This window comes from Oncorhynchus keta, chromosome 27 (assembly GCF_023373465.1).
Source record: "Oncorhynchus keta strain PuntledgeMale-10-30-2019 chromosome 27, Oket_V2, whole genome shotgun sequence".
In the NCBI taxonomy this organism is placed as follows: domain Eukaryota; kingdom Metazoa; phylum Chordata; class Actinopteri; order Salmoniformes; family Salmonidae; genus Oncorhynchus; species Oncorhynchus keta.
This window is the reverse complement of record NC_068447.1, coordinates 34,788,127-34,807,060: the sequence shown is the minus strand read 5'-3', so window position 1 is coordinate 34,807,060 and position 18,934 is coordinate 34,788,127. Positions and strand designations below refer to the sequence as shown.

General features: G+C 43.6%; 1 protein-coding gene across 3 annotated transcripts in view; it reads left to right on the top strand.

The window, feature by feature from the left end:
* The window catches only part of LOC118359458 (chemokine-like protein TAFA-1), a 32,429-nt gene that overhangs the window by 11,803 nt on the left and 1,692 nt on the right, over positions 1-18,934 (top strand). For all 3 annotated transcript variants that reach the window (XM_035737977.1, XM_035737974.1, XM_035737976.1), the window contains one exon: positions 17,011-17,151. In XM_035737977.1, the coding sequence (XP_035593870.1) occupies positions 17,011-17,151 (141 nt within the window). The remainder of the gene's footprint in view (positions 1-17,010; positions 17,152-18,934) is intronic.

The window sequence follows — 18,934 nt, the reverse complement described above, 5'->3', positions numbered from 1 at the left end:
CCACATTCAATGCGATCATCCTCTATTCACGTTTCGCCATTCTCCACAACAACAGCATGAGGATGAAGGAGGCTAGAAGAATAGTATTTATCCTAATCCTAATGAGATCTGATTTTGAAATAGAGTAAAGTGATAATCCTTTCAGTGAATGTATCGTGCCTATGTCAGTGGTTCCCAACCTTTTCAGATCCAACCACCAAATCACTGTCAAAAGATCTTGAGGACCACCAAATCACTGTCAAAAGATCTTGAGGACCACCAAATCACTGTCAAAAGATCTTGAGGACCCCCATTCGCGATGCCACTGCATTTTTTTAAAGAAAATATATTGGTGGTCACATTTAGTTAATTGTAATGATAAAACTAATAATGTATTCAACTTTTACAGCGTTTCTCAATACAATCTCAAAGCGCTTTAAGCCAAATACAATTTTAGTTCAAAATAAAAAAAAGACATGCAACAAATAGTTCAATAGATGGATGATCATGCCATAGTGTTTGCATAGTCAACTTCCACACAGCTCTGACACACACACACACACACACACACACACACACACACACACACACACACACACACACACACACACACACACACACACACACACACACACACACACACACACACACACACACACACACACACACACACACACACACACACACACACACCAGACATGCTACCAGGGATCTTTTCACAGTCCCCACATCAAGAACAAATGCAAGAAAACGTACAATATTATACTGTGTAGAGCCATGATTGCATGGAACTCTCTTCCATCTCATATTGCTAAAGTGAACAGCAAACCTGGTTTCAATAAACAGATAAGGCAATAGCTCACAATACTACAATGGCTCTCTCCTATTTGACCTAGATATTTAGTGTGTATGTACTGAAATGTAGGCTGTGTGACATTTTAAATGTGAGTAGCTCTGTCCTTGAGCTGTTCTTGTCTATTAATGTTCTGTATTATATCATGTTTCAGGTTTTATGTGGAACCCAGGAAGAGTAGATGGTGCTAATGGGGATCCTAATAAAAAAACAAAAGACCATTCATGGCTTGAACAGTCAGCACCAGGTAGAAGGCCAGAGTAGAGCAGTGAAGGTAACAAATTAAAGGCCTATTATTATTTGAAACAATTTGAATTGTGAAAATTTAAAAAATGGTCAAATTGCTTAATACCATTCATACTCCCAACTGTTATTATCCACCATTAGCCACAACATCCACATCCACCATTTTCTTAGAATATATGATAAGCTACAAAGCAGTATTAATGGTAATACCTTTCACACCACCCTACCAGTTGATGGGATTTTGATGTGTGACATTTCTTTCTGAGTAACATTAATTTATCATGATGCCGGCGTCAACTCTAATCAGTATTAAACTATTAGTGTTGTGAGTCTGCTGTACATCTCAGTGAGACAAGATCAGGACCCTTAGGTATCATCAAGGAAGACTCCCCCCCCCTGGATCTGATGCTGTGTCTGGGCTGAACTGTATCCACCAGAAAATAACTCAATCATTACAGTCATTTCATTTCAGCAGTTTTTTTCTTGTCCAAATCTCTTGCAAAAAAAATGTGTTTGTAACCATTTAGCCTTTAACTCTAACCTTAGCTTCAGGTCCACATCTTGGCTCAACCTTAACCTTAGTCTCAACCCTAACCCTAATCCTAGCTTCATGTCCACATCTTGGTTCAACTTTAGCCTTAGTCTCAACCCTAACCCTAATCCTAGCTTCATGTCCACATCTTGGTTCAACCTTAACCTTAGTCTCAACCCTAACCCTAATCCTAGCTTCATGTCCACATCTTGGTTCAACCTTAACCTTAGTCTCAACCCTAACCCTAATCCTAGCTTCATGTCCACATCTTGGTTCAACCTTAACCTTAGTCTCAACTTCTGTGATCGAAAAAGCTTTGGTTTCATGCATGTCAACATCAGAAGCCTCCTCCCTAAGTTTGTTTTACTCACTGCTTTAGCACACTCTGCTAACCCTGATGTCCTTGCCGTGTCTGAATCCTGGCTCAGGAAGGCCACCAAAAATTCAGAGATTTCCATACCCAACTATAACATCTTCCGTCAAGATAGAACTGCCAAAGGGGGAGGAGTTGCAGTCTACTGCAGAGATAGCCTGCAAAGTAATGTCATACTTTCCAGGTCCATACCCAAACAGTTCGAACTACTAATTCTGAAAATTACTCTCTCCAGAAATAAGTCTCTCACTGTTGCCGCCTGCTACCGACCCCCCTCAGCTCCCAGCTGTGCCCTGGACACCATTTGTGAATTGATTGCCCCCCCTCTAGCTTCAGAGTTTGTTCTTTTAGGTGACCTAAACTGGGATATGCTTAACACCCCGGCAGTCCTACAATCTAAGCTAGATGCCCTCAATCTCACACAAATCATCAAGGAACCCACCAGGTACAACCCTAACTCTGTAAGCAAGGGCACCCTCATAGACGTCATCCTGACCAACTGGCCCTCCAAATACACCTCCGCTGTCTTCAACCAGGATCTCAGCGATCACTGCCTCATTGCCTGTATCCGCTACGGTGCCGCAGTCAAACGACCACCCCTCATCACTGTCAGAAGCTCCCTAAAACACTTCTGTGAGCAGGCCTTTCTAATCGACCTGGCCCTGGTATCCTGGAAGGACATTGACCTCATCCCGTCAGTTGAGGATTCCTGGTCATTCTTTAAGAGTAACTTCCTCACCATTTTAGATAAGCATGCTCCGTTCAAAAAATGCAGAACTAAGAACAGATACAGCCCTTGGTTCACTCCAGACCTGACTGCCCTCGACCAGCACAAAAACATCCTGTGGCGGACTGCAATAGCATCGAATAGTCCCCGCGATATGCAACTGTTCAGGGAAGTCAGGAACCAATACACGCAGTCAGTCAGGAAAGCTAAGGCCAGCTTCTTCGGGCAGAAGTTTGCATCCTGTAGCTCCAACTCCAAAATGTTCTGGGACACTGTGAAGTCCATGGAGAACAAGAGCACCTCCTCCCAGCTGCCCACTGCACTGAGGCTAGGTAACACGGTCACCACCGATAAATCCATGATTATCGAAAACTTCAACAAGCATTTCTCAACGGCTGGCCATGCCTTCCGCCTGGCTACTCCTACCTCGGCCCCCCGCAGCTCCTCGCCCAAGCCTTTCCAGGTTCTCCTTTACCCAAATCCAGATAGCAGATGTTCTGAAAGAGCTGCAAAACCTGGACCGGTATAAATCAGCTGGGCTTGACAATCTGGACCCTCTATTTCTGAAACTATCCGCCGCCATTGTCGCAACCCCTATTACCAGCCTGTTCAACCTCTCTTTCATATCGTCTGAGATCCCCAAGGATTGGAAAGCTGCCGCAGTCATCCCCCTCTTCAAAGGGGGAGACACCCTGGACCCAAACTGTTACAGACCTATATCCATTCTGCCCTGCCTATCTAAGGACTTCGAAAGCCAAGTCAACAAACAAACAGACCATCTCGAATCCCACCGTACCTTCTCTGCTATGCAATCTGGTTTCCGAGCCGGTCACGGGTGCACCTCAGCCACACTCAAGGTACTAAACGATATCATAACCGCCATCGATAAAAGACAGTACTGTGCAGCCGTCTTCACCGACCTTGCCAAGGCTTTTGACTCTGTCAATCACCATATTCTTATCGGCAGACTCAGTAGCCTCGGTTTTTCGGATGACTGCCTTGCCTGGTTCACCAATTACTTTGCAGACAGAGTTCAGTGTGTCAAATCGGAGGGCATGCTGTCCGGTCCTCTGGCAGTCTCTATGGGGGTGCCACAGGGTTCAATTCTCGGGCCGACTCTTTTCTCTGTATATATCAATGATGTTGCTCTTGCTGCGGGCGATTCCCTGATCCACCTCTACGCAGATGACACCATTCTATAAACTTTCGGCCCGTCATTGGACACTGTGCTATCTAACCTCCAAACGAGCTTCAATGCCATACAACACTCCTTCCGTGGCCTCCAACTGCTCTTAAACACTAGTAAAACCAAATGCATGCTTTTCAACCGATCGCTGCCTGCACCTGCATGCCCGACCAGCATCACCACCCTGGATGGTTCCGACCTTGAATATGTGGACACCTATAAGTACCTAGGTGTCTGGCTAGACTGCAAACTCTCCTTCCAGACTCATATCAAACATCTCCAATCGAAAATCAAATCAAGAGTCGGCTTTCTATTCCGCAACAAAGCCTCCTTCACTCACGCTGCCAAGCTTACCCTAGTAAAACTGACTATCCTACCGATCCTCGACTTCGGCGATGTCATCTACAAAATTGCTTCCAACACTCTACTCAGCAAACTGGATGCAGTTTATCACAGTGCCATCCGTTTTGTCACTAAAGCACCTTATACTACCCACCACTGCGACTTGTATGCTCTAGTCGGCTGGCCCTCGCTACATATTCGTCGCCAGACCCACTGGCTCCAGGTCATCTACAAGGCCATGCTAGGTAAAGCTCTGCCTTATCTCAGTTCACTGGTCACGATGGCAACACCCATCCGTAGCACGCGCTCCAGCAGGTGTATCTCACTGATCATCCCTAAAGCCAACACCTCATTCGGCCGTCTTTCGTTCCAGTACTCTGCTGGCTGTGACTGGAACGAATTGCAAAAATCGCTGAAGTTGGAGACTTTTATCTCCCTCACCAACTTCAAACATCAGCTATCTGAGCAGCTAACCGATCGCTGCAGCTGTACATAGTCTATTGGTAAATAGCCCACCCATTTTCACCTACCTCATCCCCGCAGTTTTTATTTATTTACTTTTCTGCTCTTTTGCACACCAATATCTCTACCTGTACATGATCATCTGATCATTTGTCACTCCAGTGTTAATCTGCAATATTGTAATTATTCGCCTACCTCATGCCTTTTGCACACATTGTATATAGACTCCCCTTTTTTTCTTTTTTTTTCCTACTGTGTTATTGACTTGTTAATTGTTTACTCCATGTGTAACTCTGTGTTGTCTGTTCACACTGCTATGCTTTATCTTGGCCAGGTCGCAGTTGCAAATGAGAACTTGTTCTCAACTAGCCTACCTGGTTAAATAAAGGTGGAAAAAAAAAAAAAAAAAAAAAAAAAACCTAACCCTAATCCTAGCTTCATGTCCATATCTTGGTTCAAACCTAACCCTATTCTCAACTATATCCCTAGCCATAACCATAACCCTAACCCTATTCTCAACTATATCCCTAGCCATAACCATAACCCTAACCCTATTCTCAACTATATCCCTAGCCATAACCATAACCCTAACCCTAGCTTCATGTCCACACCCCGGTTCATCATGTCCACACCCCGGTTCATCATGTCCACACCCCGGTTCATCATGTCCACACCTCGGTTCATCATGTCCACACCCCGGTTCATCATGTCCACATCTCGGTTCATCATGCCCACACCCCAGTTCATCATGTCCACACCTCGGTTCATCATGCCCACACCTCGGTTCATCATGCCCATACCTCGGTTCATCATGCCCACATCCCGGTTCATCATGTCCACACCTCGGTTCATCATGCCCACACCTCGGTTCATCATGCCCACACCTCGGTTCATCATGTCCACACCTCGGTTCATCATGCCCATACCATCATGCCCACATCCCGGTTCATCATGTCCACACCTCGGTTCATCATGCCCACACCTCGGTTCATCATGTCCACACCTCGGTTCATCATGTCCACACCCCGGTTCATCATGTCCACACCTCGGTTCATCATGCCCACACCCCGGTTCATCATGTCCACACCTCGGTTCATCATGTCCACACCTCGGTTCATCATGCCCACACCTCGGTTCATCATGCCCACACCCCGGTTCATCATGTCCACACCTCGGTTCATCATGTCCACACCTCGGTTCATCATGTCCACACCCCGGTTCATCATGTCCACACCTCGGTTCATCATGTCCACACCTCGGTTCATCATGTCCACACCTCGGTTCATCATGCCCACACCTCGGTTCATCATGCCCACACCTCGGTTCATCATGTCCACACCTCGGTTCATCATGTCCACACCTCATCATGTCCACACCTCGGTTCATCATGTCCACACCTCGGTTCATCATCATGGTTCATCATGTCCACATCTCGGTTCATCATGCCCACACCCCGGTTCATCATGTCCACACCTCGGTTCATCATGTCCACACCTCGGTTCATCATGCCCACACCTCGGTTCATCATGCCCACACCTCGGTTCATCATGCCCATACCTCGGTTCATCATGCCCACATCCCGGTTCATCATGTCCACACCTCGGTTCATCATGCCCACACCTCGGTTCATCATGTCCACACCTCGGTTCATCATGTCCACACCCCGGTTCATCATGTCCACACCTCGGTTCATCATGCCCACACCCCGGTTCATCATGTCCACACCTCGGTTCATCATGTCCACACCTCGGTTCATCATGCCCACACCTCGGTTCATCATGCCCACACCCCGGTTCATCATGTCCACACCTCGGTTCATCATGTCCACACCTCGGTTCATCATGTCCACACCCCGGTTCATCATGTCCACACCTCGGTTCATCATGTCCACACCTCGGTTCATCATGTCCACACCTCGGTTCATCATGCCCACACCTCGGTTCATCATGCCCACACCTCGGTTCATCATGTCCACACCTCGGTTCATCATGTCCACACCTCGGTTCATCATGTCCACACCTCGGTTCATCATGCCCACACCTCGGTTCATCATGTCCACACCTCGGTTCATCATGTCCACACCTCGGTTCATCATGCCCACACCTCGGTTCATCATGTCCACACCCCGGTTCATCATGTCCACACCCCGGTTCATCATGTCCACACCTCGGTTCATCATGCCCACACCCCGGTTCATCATGTCCACACCTCGGTTCATCATGTCCACACCCCGGTTCATCATGTCCACACCTCGGTTCATCATGTCCATACCCCGGTTCATCATGTCCACACCCCGGTTCATCATGTCCACACCTCGGTTCATCATGTCCACACCCCGGTTCATCATGTCCACACCCCGGTTCATCATGTCCACACCCCGGTTCATCATGTCCACACCCCGGTTCATCATGTCCACACCTCGGTTCATCATGTCCACACCCCGGTTCATCATGTCCACACCTCGGTTCATCATGTCCACACTCTGGTTCAACTCTGACCCTTGTCAATAAAGGAAACTCTATGTCCAGTACACCGACAGTATATCTGCAGGATAAGTCTTTACCCTCCATTCTTAGTTATTTCAAATGCTCGACAGGGATATGCAATTCATTATCATGACTTAAACCTCATTAACTAGAAAAATAGCATCTTGAATTCCTAATTAGGTCCAAGGATGAGGCTTGGTATGATAAATAAGGAAGGTAATTAATACTGTGAGTATCAGGCTCTATTGCAGATTTCAGCTTCTTATGCCTCTTATACCTCCTTGGTGTGCCACAAATCACTTTACATATTTCAACCACCCATCCAATTACAGCAGGTTCAGAGCTGATGTTAAGCATGCCGATGCCGTAGTAGAGGGGTGATAGATAGAAATGACTGCTCTGTTGCAATAACGAGAACCCTATCATAGGATGAGGGATGGAGTTAGGCTAGAGAGCATCAATTGGAGCAGCATCCTATTCTCTCACATTGGGACACTTGTGATAAGAAAGTACCTAATGGTACTTCATTGTATAGAAATGATGATTGGTATACTGCCCCTTCATTAATATGAACCAAACAGTCCACTGCTGGCAACAGGACTGGAGAGTAGGCTAGAAGTTAGATAAAACATGAAACAGTAGGCTGTACACGGCACCAACACCCACGTGGCCTAATTCCTAACGCACGATTAAGATAACTGAAAATGCTTGTTACCTAAAACATCTCTGCACAACACCAGCATATTGAATTAATCATTCACCATTTCCTTCAACTCCTTTTACCAGCACTGTCACCCTGCGAAACTTACGTAATCATTACTACCCAACCCAGGAGAGTACATGTCTTATTGTATGACAGGTTATTTAAGCATTCTATTATACAGTGCATTATCACACAGAGCACATGTTGCAGCAGAGTGCAGTAGCAGGGCAGCCAGACACATTAGTACCCAGCACCAGTTCGCAGTGTCCGTCCATCCAGCCCTAAGAGGAAACGACGTCGCTACAGATCCAAGCTAAGCAGCTGTCCACTGAAGACTCTGAATAGCGCCCGCCAATCACTTACCTCCTTTCTTTCTTAACTTTCATTCTTTCTTTTTTTTCATTCTTTCTTTCTCCATGCAGACTCTAAGTCTGTCATCAGGGAAGGCTATCTATAGATATTAAATACCTGGAAACGTAGCAGGCAGAGAGAGCCAGGGCCAGATACATAGACAGGCAGACAAAGCTTTGACATTTAACAATGGAGTAAGGAAACTAGGGGCTCATGTTCCATGTTTCTACTCCTACTTTACCAATGTCACCATTCACCAGATAATGCAAGTCTAAAGTGGCATGTATGTCTTTCACTGAATGTTTGCTACTGTAGTTTGTTGTCACGACCGACAGCACACAAATACAGTATATCCACAGCAAAACCTAATCACCATGGGCAGTGTTTCACATAAGGGAAGACTGGGAATATGATTTCATACCCTTGATCAATACCAGTTTTACAACAGCCTCTGCCACCCTGTATGACAGCTGTGGAGACAGGCTTTGAGGCTCAGATGCAAATGGGAGGAAAAAAACATTCCCTTTCTCTCTCTGGTCCCTCACTCTCTGGTCCCTCTCTTCCATGCTGTTTTCATGCATCTCAAAACAGCAGCAGCAGCTCCCTCCTCTCAGTTTGCATTTCAATAAAGTATTGCCCATTCTAGGTGGCCTGTTGCATAGGACATATCTTTCACCCTCCTGTGTTAAAGTGACAGTGCTGCCAGCCATTTATTTCATACATTTCCTTGCTTATATTTGTCATGGGCCCTACTTTTTCAGAGTAGCAATTTATATTTTTCTTCAGCCATGTGTAAATTGTGCATGCTGTGAAAAAGGACTTTGCTAAATCAAATCCAGAGGGGGAGAGGGAAGGATCATTCTTTCTGCTCTGGGAGGGTAGGTAAACACGGGTACGCACGCATGCACACATGCACACATGCACACGCACACACACTTACTGGGACTTCTCAGTGCTTTTCAAAGCCATGTTATTTGCTCTAAGGAAACATTGATCTAACATTGAGCTGTTCATAACATTCAGTTACACAGGGTTTTTTTTTGTGCCATGACTCACACGATTCATCTAGATTTCATTTTGTCTATTGAATTTCAAAAGACAAAGTTATAATTGGCAAACATATCATGTTATCTTACGCTGTTCTTTTTTTGCAGAAACAAATTTCTCATGAGCGGCATATTTATCATAGAATTTATCATGCAATATTGTCTCCATGTCTCTCTGTTTTCCCCAAGCATTTGAGACCAGAATAACAACAGCACTGTAGGGACTTTACTGGAGGGAGAAACATAGTCCTTAAATTTGACACCATGCAGGCTTGTGTTTTGTGGCTCTCGCTGTCTTCCATCTGCATTAATTTGACATTCTCTAATCTGGTTGTCTCATTACCTCAGTAACAGGGCTGTGGTAGCCTGCTGGCATGGACCTCTACAGAGAATGAACCATAAGAGCTGCCTATTACGGGTCACCTTGAGCAAATCTTCTATTTAATGGTGACAGGCATGCTGCTTCCTTCCAAGCATGGGCTGTGGTTTTCTAGGACTCTTGGAGATCTGTCCTGCTGTTTCATTTAAGTTATTTGTTATTTTTATAACATTTGAGCACACAAAAGAGGGACCTAGGTTGCAAATTTAATATTTGCTACAATTTAAGTGTAATATTTACTGAGAGCAGTTACTTTACTTTGTTATGACATCATCAATACCAATCATTCTTATTTCCTCCTCAAATTATGTAATAAAGGCAATAATTACATGATGTAACTTTTAGAAACATCTCTGAAGGCAGCCAAACATGGCATTGTTCTGAAGGAGTTGTCCTAGATTAGCAGATCACACACCAATGTCTATGCCTGAATGTGTGTGTGTGTGCGTAGATGCGTGAGAGCGTGGGAGAGAGCCATGTCACCTGAGCGCGTCCATGCGCGCATGCGTCTGTGTGTTGGTGTGTGTATGCTCATGCGTGTGTGTCTCATGCATCTGTGTTTTTTTTTTTACCGATTTGAAAGTATAAGGGGATATATCGAGGAACAAATGCCGTTGTCACGACTACGACGGTGCCAGTGCAATGAGTGGAGATGACTCAGGTGTTCAAAAGTTTGTATCAGACCGAGAGCCTACTGCTTTTAAAGTAGTTCTGTAGGAGTTTTAGTTTAGAGGACGATATCTCTGTAGAAACAGCAGTTGCAGTGATGGTAAAAACAGCTTGATTGCCATAGCAACATCAGGGAAACTGGGCAGTAGTGCTTCAAATACAGCAGTTCTGCAACATCTTTAATTGAGCCTCTCCTTCTCCTTAGTTTCAGGCCTCAACATGTTTAATACGGAAAGAGGTTAACTGTATAGGAAGCTCTGGCGACAGGTCGTCTGGATACCGGACAGCCAATAAATGTGCCAGATGCAAACAGATGATAATCTTTAGCGGACAACAGTTCTTGAGGGTTTGAACAAAAAAAATTGGTTTGCTGGTGAACCGGTATTTGAGTTGTGTGGTTGCAATATAAGCAGTCCCTTATCTCTGGTATATCTTGGCATTCATCATTCAAGACTAAGTTTAAATTGTGTGCAGTGCAATAGACACAATGCACAATGTCTCAGGAAAGACTGTGTTGGCAATACTCAGTATAGAAAACAGTCGGGCCTGGACCCACATACTATAGAGTAGAATAAATAAAAAACACACAAGGACTTCAGAAGCCTTGGGGAGTCCCTCAAGTTAGATTTTATTTTATTTTATTTACCTTGAATATTGCAGCCCATTTGTTTAGGCCATTAGCCTGACAAAACCCGCTTAGTTCAACAATAAATAGTTGCTGAATTTATCCTCAAGCCAACATGTATTTGATGTGTAATTTTCATTTTAAAAAGTTAATAAATAGCAGATAAATAAGTTTCTTCAGACTTTCTCCACACTGTGTTGTGTTACAGTCTGAATTTAAAAATGATTAATTGAGATTGTTTGTGTCACTGGCCTACACACAATAACCCATAATGTTAAAGTGGAATTATGTTTTATTTTTATTTTACAAATTTAGTTAAAAAAATGTAAGCTGAAATGTCTTGAGTCAGTAAGTAAGTATTCAACCCATTTGTTATGACAAGCCTAAATAAATTCAGAAGTAAATATTTGCTTTAAAAGTCACAATAGTTGCATGGGATCACTCAGCAAATGCATAGTGTATGCAAATAAAAGTGTTTAACATGATTTTTGAATGCCTCATGTCTGTACTATACACATATGTAAGGTCCCTCAGTTGAGCAGTGAATTTGAACACAGATTCAACCATTAAGACTAGGGAGGTTTTCCAATGCTTGCCGAAAAGGGCACCTATTAGTAGATGGGTAAAAAAAGGTGACCGAAGTTATTAATTACACTTTGGATGGTGTATCAACACACCCAGTCACTACAAATATACAGGCATCCTTCCAAACTAAGTTGCTGAAGAGGAAGCAAACCGCTCCGGGATTTCACCCATGAGGCCAATGGTGACTGTAAAACAGTTCTAGAGTTTAATGGCTGTGATAGGAGAAAACTGAGGATGGATCAACAGCATTGTAGTTACTCCACAATACTAATTTAATTGACACAGAGAAATGAAGGAAGCCTGTACAGAATAAAATATTCCAAAACATGCATCCTGTTTGCAAGACACGAAAGTAATACTACACAAAATGTGACAAAGTAATTCACTTTTTGTCCTGAATACAAAGTGTTATGTTTGGGGCAAATACAACACATTACATATTTTCAAGAATAGTGGTAGCTGCATCATGTTATGGGTATGCTTGTAATCGTTAAGGACTGTGGAGTTGTTCAGGATAAAAAGAAATGGAGCAAAGCACAGGCAAACTTTTTGAGGAAAACTTGGTTCAGTCTGCATTCCACCAGACACTGGGAGATGAATTCACCTTTCAGCAGGACAATAACCTAAAATGCCAAATATACAGTGGAGTTGCTTACCAAGAAGACAATGAATGTTCCTGAGTGGACGAGTTAGTTTTGACTTCAATAGGCTTGGAAATCTATGGGAAGACCTGAAAATGTTTGTCTAGCAATGATCAACAACCAATTTGATAGAGCTTGAAGAATTATGAAAATAATAATGGGAAAATGTTGCACAATCTTGGTGTGGAAAACTCTAAGAGACTTACAAAGACTCACAGCTGTAATTGATGCCAAAGGTGTTTCTTCAAAGTATCGACTTAGGGGTGTGAATACTTGTGTAAATGAGATCATTCTGTACTTAATTTCTAAAAACTGTTTCATCCATTTTGAATTCAGGCTGTAACACAACAAAATGTGGGATAAGTCAAGGGGTGTGAATACTTTCTGAAAGCACTGTAGATAGTAGACTACAATGCATAATGAAACAATCCCTAGTAAGCTACTGTTTTGAGGGTGGACATACTGTGTTATTTGGAATTAATAGACTGGTTTTATGCACAACAACTTTCTGTCCACGCTGGGAGAGAGAGTGAGGACAGCTCATGTCATGCAGGTTCAGGTAGCCTATATAGGACAGTAGTATATTCAAAACAATCTATTGGTAACTCATTGCTTTTGCATCAAACGTTTATTTTACTATCTGCAATGTTTTCATTTCCAACTTCAATTACTGAACAAGTAATTACATTATTGCCACCAGCCAGCAATCTTAAAATGACAGCATTGCAACACCGTGTATAGCTTTGTGAAATGTTAGGCTTAACATGACAAAATGAGGACCAAATAGGCTTAACAATAAAATTAATTTAAAAAAAATAGATTTTTAAAAATTTAACTAGGCAAGTCGGTTAAGAACCAATTCTTATTTACAATGACAGCCTACCCCAGACAAAAGCTGGCCCAATTGTGCGCCGCCGTATGGGATTCCCAATCACGGCCGGATGTGACACAGCCTGCATTTGAACCAGGGACTGCATCTTGCATTGAGATGCAGTGCCTTATAGCGCTGCACCACACAGGAGCCCCTTAGTTAAAGCAAAGCTGGATATGCCCTAGCACCACAGAAAGCCTATCATCGATCCGATAAGAAATCAACCACAGAAACATACCGCAATTTCAGCACTATGGACAGCTATCGGTATTCTATACTTTGTGTCTGGCTGACACATTACATTATTCATTTTTTATGAGGGGGGCATCTCCGACCTTGTAGGGGTCCACTGAAACTGCATTACGCCAGTGACACACACACACATACTCTCTGTGTTAATTATAGTAGACAGCAAGTCATGGCATGCTTATGGCATATAGTATTAGTGACATTTCTAGTGAGATGTAGCGACCATTTGCCTTTGAGAAATAGCAGCTTCATTACTGGTGAATAGTCAATTATTGGTCCCATATTGCCCCTGTTCACCTCCATTAGACACAGAGAATCTCAGAGCCACGCAATTGTGGAATATCAATGTTGTGAGTCATTGTCATGCATGTGTTGGCACTACAGTATGAACCTCTATATTAGGGGTAATAAATCATCATTCTTCATTTCCGCTGGGTTTCACTGGGTTTCAGCATGTGTTTGATTGTTTTGTGGACTCCCCAGAAACTGATGTACTCCTCTGTTAGTCTTCAGAAAGTGATTTACCATAGACACCAGGTGTTGTGTGACCTGTCCAAATCATGGGTTCTTAAATTATTTAGTGTTCACACAAAGGTTTGTCTCTGCAGCCCCCATGACCCGGGGCTCCCAAACCCCTTTTACACTAGTTTGAAATGTTACAACCATCTCCCCTGAGTACCACAGAAAGTACATTGTCAAATGTAAGGACTGTACCTTATCTTTCCTCGAAATGCAGTGAAAAGGGTCAATGCCTCTAAAGAAAATAAAAAAAGCGGCCCAGATCTATCGGGTGGCAGGTTGTGTGTTGGCACCTGTGTTGCTGACAAATCCAATGTTCAAAGTCCTGCAGCCAGGAGGAGGGCACTAGCAGAAACATGTCATGGCAACTAAAACAGTGCCATACTAGAAAAGCTCCTCCTGTTCCTGCTTGCCTTTACCACCAACCCCCTGGAACGACTGTCAGTCAACACAACGGCAGTAGAATCAATAAGCTAAGAGATCAGGAACTGGCTCGTGACATGCTTCACATAATGTGCTTCTCCGGGAGAGATGGGAGATATTAAACTGATATTTTTCTGCTTTTTGGAAAATACACAAACTCAACCTTCCATAGAATATCACAGCTTCTATTGGACCTATAGCTACATAAACACATGCATGCACACACTAGTTCTGACACCATTTGTCATATTGACTTTCTTCTCAGCCATTGATAATGGAGGAGGGGAATGGAAATACAGAAAATGATTATATCCTGGCATGGCTCCAGTAGCCGTCACCTGATGAGGCAGTATTCATCTCCAGCCATTATTATTATCCATAGGCAGCTTTTCTCCATCTCCCCTGATATATTCATGATGTGGTGTGGCAGAGATGTGGTCTTGGGGCATGCAGTGTGTGGCAGTCACAAACTGACTCCACGCCGACTGAGCTTAAAGAACGCTCATCAGTTTTACATTACTTTTGTTTGAAGCCACCGAATACACCTGCCCAGCTGGAAATAACCAAGTCTATTTGCATTTTTATTTGATTTTAATATATTCTTCAGCGGTAATGATTTCCAATTATAGTGTATATCCAGACTCAAACGTGTGTTCTCTCTGCTGCTCTCCTCTCAACAAGCAACGAACAAAGTGGACTCTGTTGAGTAGTGTGGTTTTAAATAGATCAAAGGATGAATCTGGGTCTTGTCTTATGCAATTAAGAAGATGCATTAAAGAGAACAAACCCCTGTGGGCTGTTGTTGTTTTAACTGATGCCCTATTGCTTCCACTGCTATATCAGGATCAACATTGTGCAAATATGCCCTGTTGTTATACAGTACAACGACCAGGCTCAGAGATATACTTTATGGTCTCTCCTCAACTTCTGCCAAAGGTTGTTGACTTTTTCTCAACCACTAGCCTTGAGTCACAAAAACCCCTCTGAGAATTGGGAAGCCAAAGTTTGTCATTTCTTTCCTCCCCCTCAATTAAACATCAATTACCATTGTTTAATTACTGTATTACAATTATTTCCACCAATTAAACCTCTAGGCTGTCTCTAACGTCACTTCCCGGCTTTGCTGCTATTATTTGCAGTCACTTCTCAGTCGATCCTAGACATTTCAGATATCTGATACAATGCACACTCTGAAAAACACAACGCTATGATGCATAAAGACAGTGGGTGGGTGAAGAATATCACAAATCCTAATACCCTTACTTATAATGGTAACATTTGGAAGCCTCTTAAACAGTCTTTGCATGTCTTATTGAAAATGTGAACGGAATTATTTTGCTAATGAGATAAGGTGTTGGAATGACTGAGCAAGTGAATCGGTAGGAGAGTAGTGTGTGGTCTCCTTTCATCCAAGGGTCAGGCGAGGTGGTGTTAGATAATCTTATCAGGCTCTACCATGATGTCTGAATTATAGCATGAAACCGACACCGACTCATCTCCAACCTGAATTTAAGCTCTTTTAAATGTTAATCTGGGTTTTGACTCTGAATATGGGTTTTACTTGAAATCTCATATCTTTGAAGACAAATCAAAATTTCTATCTAGTTGGTGAAAAGTCCGTTGGCTATATTTGACTAATCTTTGGATATTGCACAAGGTAAGATTATAGCACGAGTGTTATTCAACCCAGTCTCATGGGCTATATGTTCCATTGTATTACTTTCATCAGCAGGTGATATCCACTGCTGCTCTGCAATTACATTCTCTAGTCATAAAACATTTTAAAAACTTAATGACATATACATTTCTCAACAAACTTCTCCAAGTGGGAAAATGTTCATACTTGCCTCATTTAGAAAATACAAAGGAATATACTTTCTCTCTACAAACTCCTCCAAATGGGAAGCTTTACATTTCTCCTACCTGATTCACAATAAACCTTCCTTGTTTCTGGTCAACAGACAGGCCTAATTGTTGGATGGGTCCTACTTGTTGTGTTGACAGTGTTAGGTGTAGGGGTAGACCGCTGAGGACAGCAGGTGGGGCCTCCTGATAGGGAGATGTCTGTCCTGCAGGCAGAGTAAGCCAGCCAGGCTGATAAAGAGGGACATCGGGCAGGTGTCCTGTAGGCAAAGATAACCAACCTCCTGATAATTACATGAAGGGCCATTATTCAGACTGAGGGGGAAGGATGGCCCCTGAAGACATTCTCATCCTGCTTATAGATATGTCTTTATCTACTGGCTCTCCATTATCATCATCATTCTGTCACACACACACCAGGGGCCTCACTCAGTCAAAGCACAACAGCCATTACTCTTGTTTATGATAAATCTGCTTGACATATTAATAGCTGTCACATGTAATAAACTTGTAATGTCTTGCATAAAGATATTCCATCTACTGTATGTTGATATTGTGATAAAAACCGAAAACATACACAGGTGGTGAAGCTATTTAACAGACCACCAACAATCCTACATATACAGCTACATAAATCATTGTTAATTGTGCTGACTTCGCTATCAAGTAAGCCAGGGGATCTTTCAGCTTCAGACCCAAATGAGAAATTGACCGCTCTTCCGTGACCCAAATCCTCCTACAATGAACCCAATTGAAAATAAATAGTATGTGATTCTAGATGTATCCTCCTAACTCGCGACCTATCTCTCACATGCCCAGGGCCCACTTTGGGATACAGGGATAGTTTAAGAAACCCTGGACTAAGCTCAGGAGTTATTCTGAATTGTTGTTTTTTCTTAGAGGGAGGAACATGTGAGGTGATTGCTGCTCACAGATGCTGTAATAAGAACAAGATTGAAGAGCGGTCCCAGACAGTCAAGTGTTCCTGTCTACCAGGGAAGGTGGCAGGGACTACCAGGAACAGACCCTCCTGTGTTGACGGTGAGTACCACCACTACCATCACAATCCCCATTGGTATTGCAGGCGCAAGAGAAGTGTTGGTACTATCACTGATTGGACTCACACAGGTGCTGCTAATAGAACCCATATTCAACAGTTCTTTAAAATATGTTTCTCCAGGGTTGCATAAAAGTAGTACAATATATCATTTGGAGTGTGTATGATGCTTCCGCCTTTCCCAATAGATCTGGAATAGCAAATATCACAGCAGGTGGCCAGTAGAAATAGAGAGCCCCATGCTCTATCCCTTTCGTCTGATTAGATGACTGTAGAAGTATGAACCTGAGAGAACGTATCGAAGAACATATACAATTCATCAATGGCAATCATTTCCTAGACCGAGAGAAGCTGCCATGGTTCTTTATTTATTATGCGTTTAGTTTTAAATAGTGTCAAGTCTAAGACAGGATGCCCAAGGAGTTGTTGTTATTGATTAATAGATGCACTATAACCTTGGTTCGACCAGCCTCCTGGCAACAAACCTTGGTAACCCTGTTTACCATAAGGAACAGGTCCAAGTGAGGTCCTCATGGGTGATGAATATGTATGACTGGAAAACCACTTAGACTACGACAGTAAAGAACACTGTTAGACCAGCTGGCTGCAGTGTTCATGGACATATTCAACCTCTCCCTGTCCCAGTCTGTGATCCCCACATGCTTCAAGATGTCCACCATTGTCTCTGTACCAAAGCAAACTAAAGTAACCTTCCTAATGACCATTGGCCTGTAGCGCTCACTTCTGTCATCATGAAATGCTTCGAGAGGCTGATCAAGGACCACAACAGCTCCACCTTACCTGACACCCTGGACCTACTCCAATTAGCATACTTACCCAACAGATCCAAGGATGATGCAATCACCATTGCTCTACACACTGCCCTGTCCCATCTGGACAAGAGGAACACCTATGTGAGAATACTGTTCCTCGACTACAGCTCTGTGTTCAACACCATAGTCCCCTCCAAGCTCAACACTAAGCTCAGGACCCTGGGTCTGAACACCTCCCTCTGCAACTGGATCCTGGACTTCCTGACAGGCAGACCCCAGGTGGTGAGGGTAGGCAAAAACAGCTGCACAATCGAGAGCATCTTGACCGGATGCGTCACCGCCTGGTACGGCAACTGCACCACCCTCAACCAGAAGGCTCTACAGAGGGTGGTGCCGACAGCCCAATATATCACTGGGGGCAGAACATTTACACCAGGTGGTGACTGAGGAAGGCCCGAAAGATCGTCAAGGACTCCAGTCACCCAAGCCGCGGACTGTTCCCTCAGTTACCATCTGGCAAGCTGTATCAGAGCATGAGGTCTCGGACCTACAGGCTCCGAGACAGCTAGTACCACCAGGCCATCAGAATGCTGAACAGTTAACTCTAGCTGTCTCCCTGCACAGACCTGGACCTTAGAGACTATACACACATCACACACACACACACACACACACACACACACACACACACACACACACACACACACACACACACACACACACACACACACACACACACACACACACACACACACACACACACACACACACACACACACACACACACACACACACACACACAACGCTGTTGTTCAATTATATACTATTGATTCCACTGTGTGACCAAGTCACTACCCACTCTAATTTTTGTAAATACAGTGTTATACAGTCCATAACATTTTATTTGAATTAAAACACTCAAACCAAATATTTTCTGAACTTACTGGCCACATACAACACAACTGCCTCATTTTGTACTGCGGAATTGCAGTGT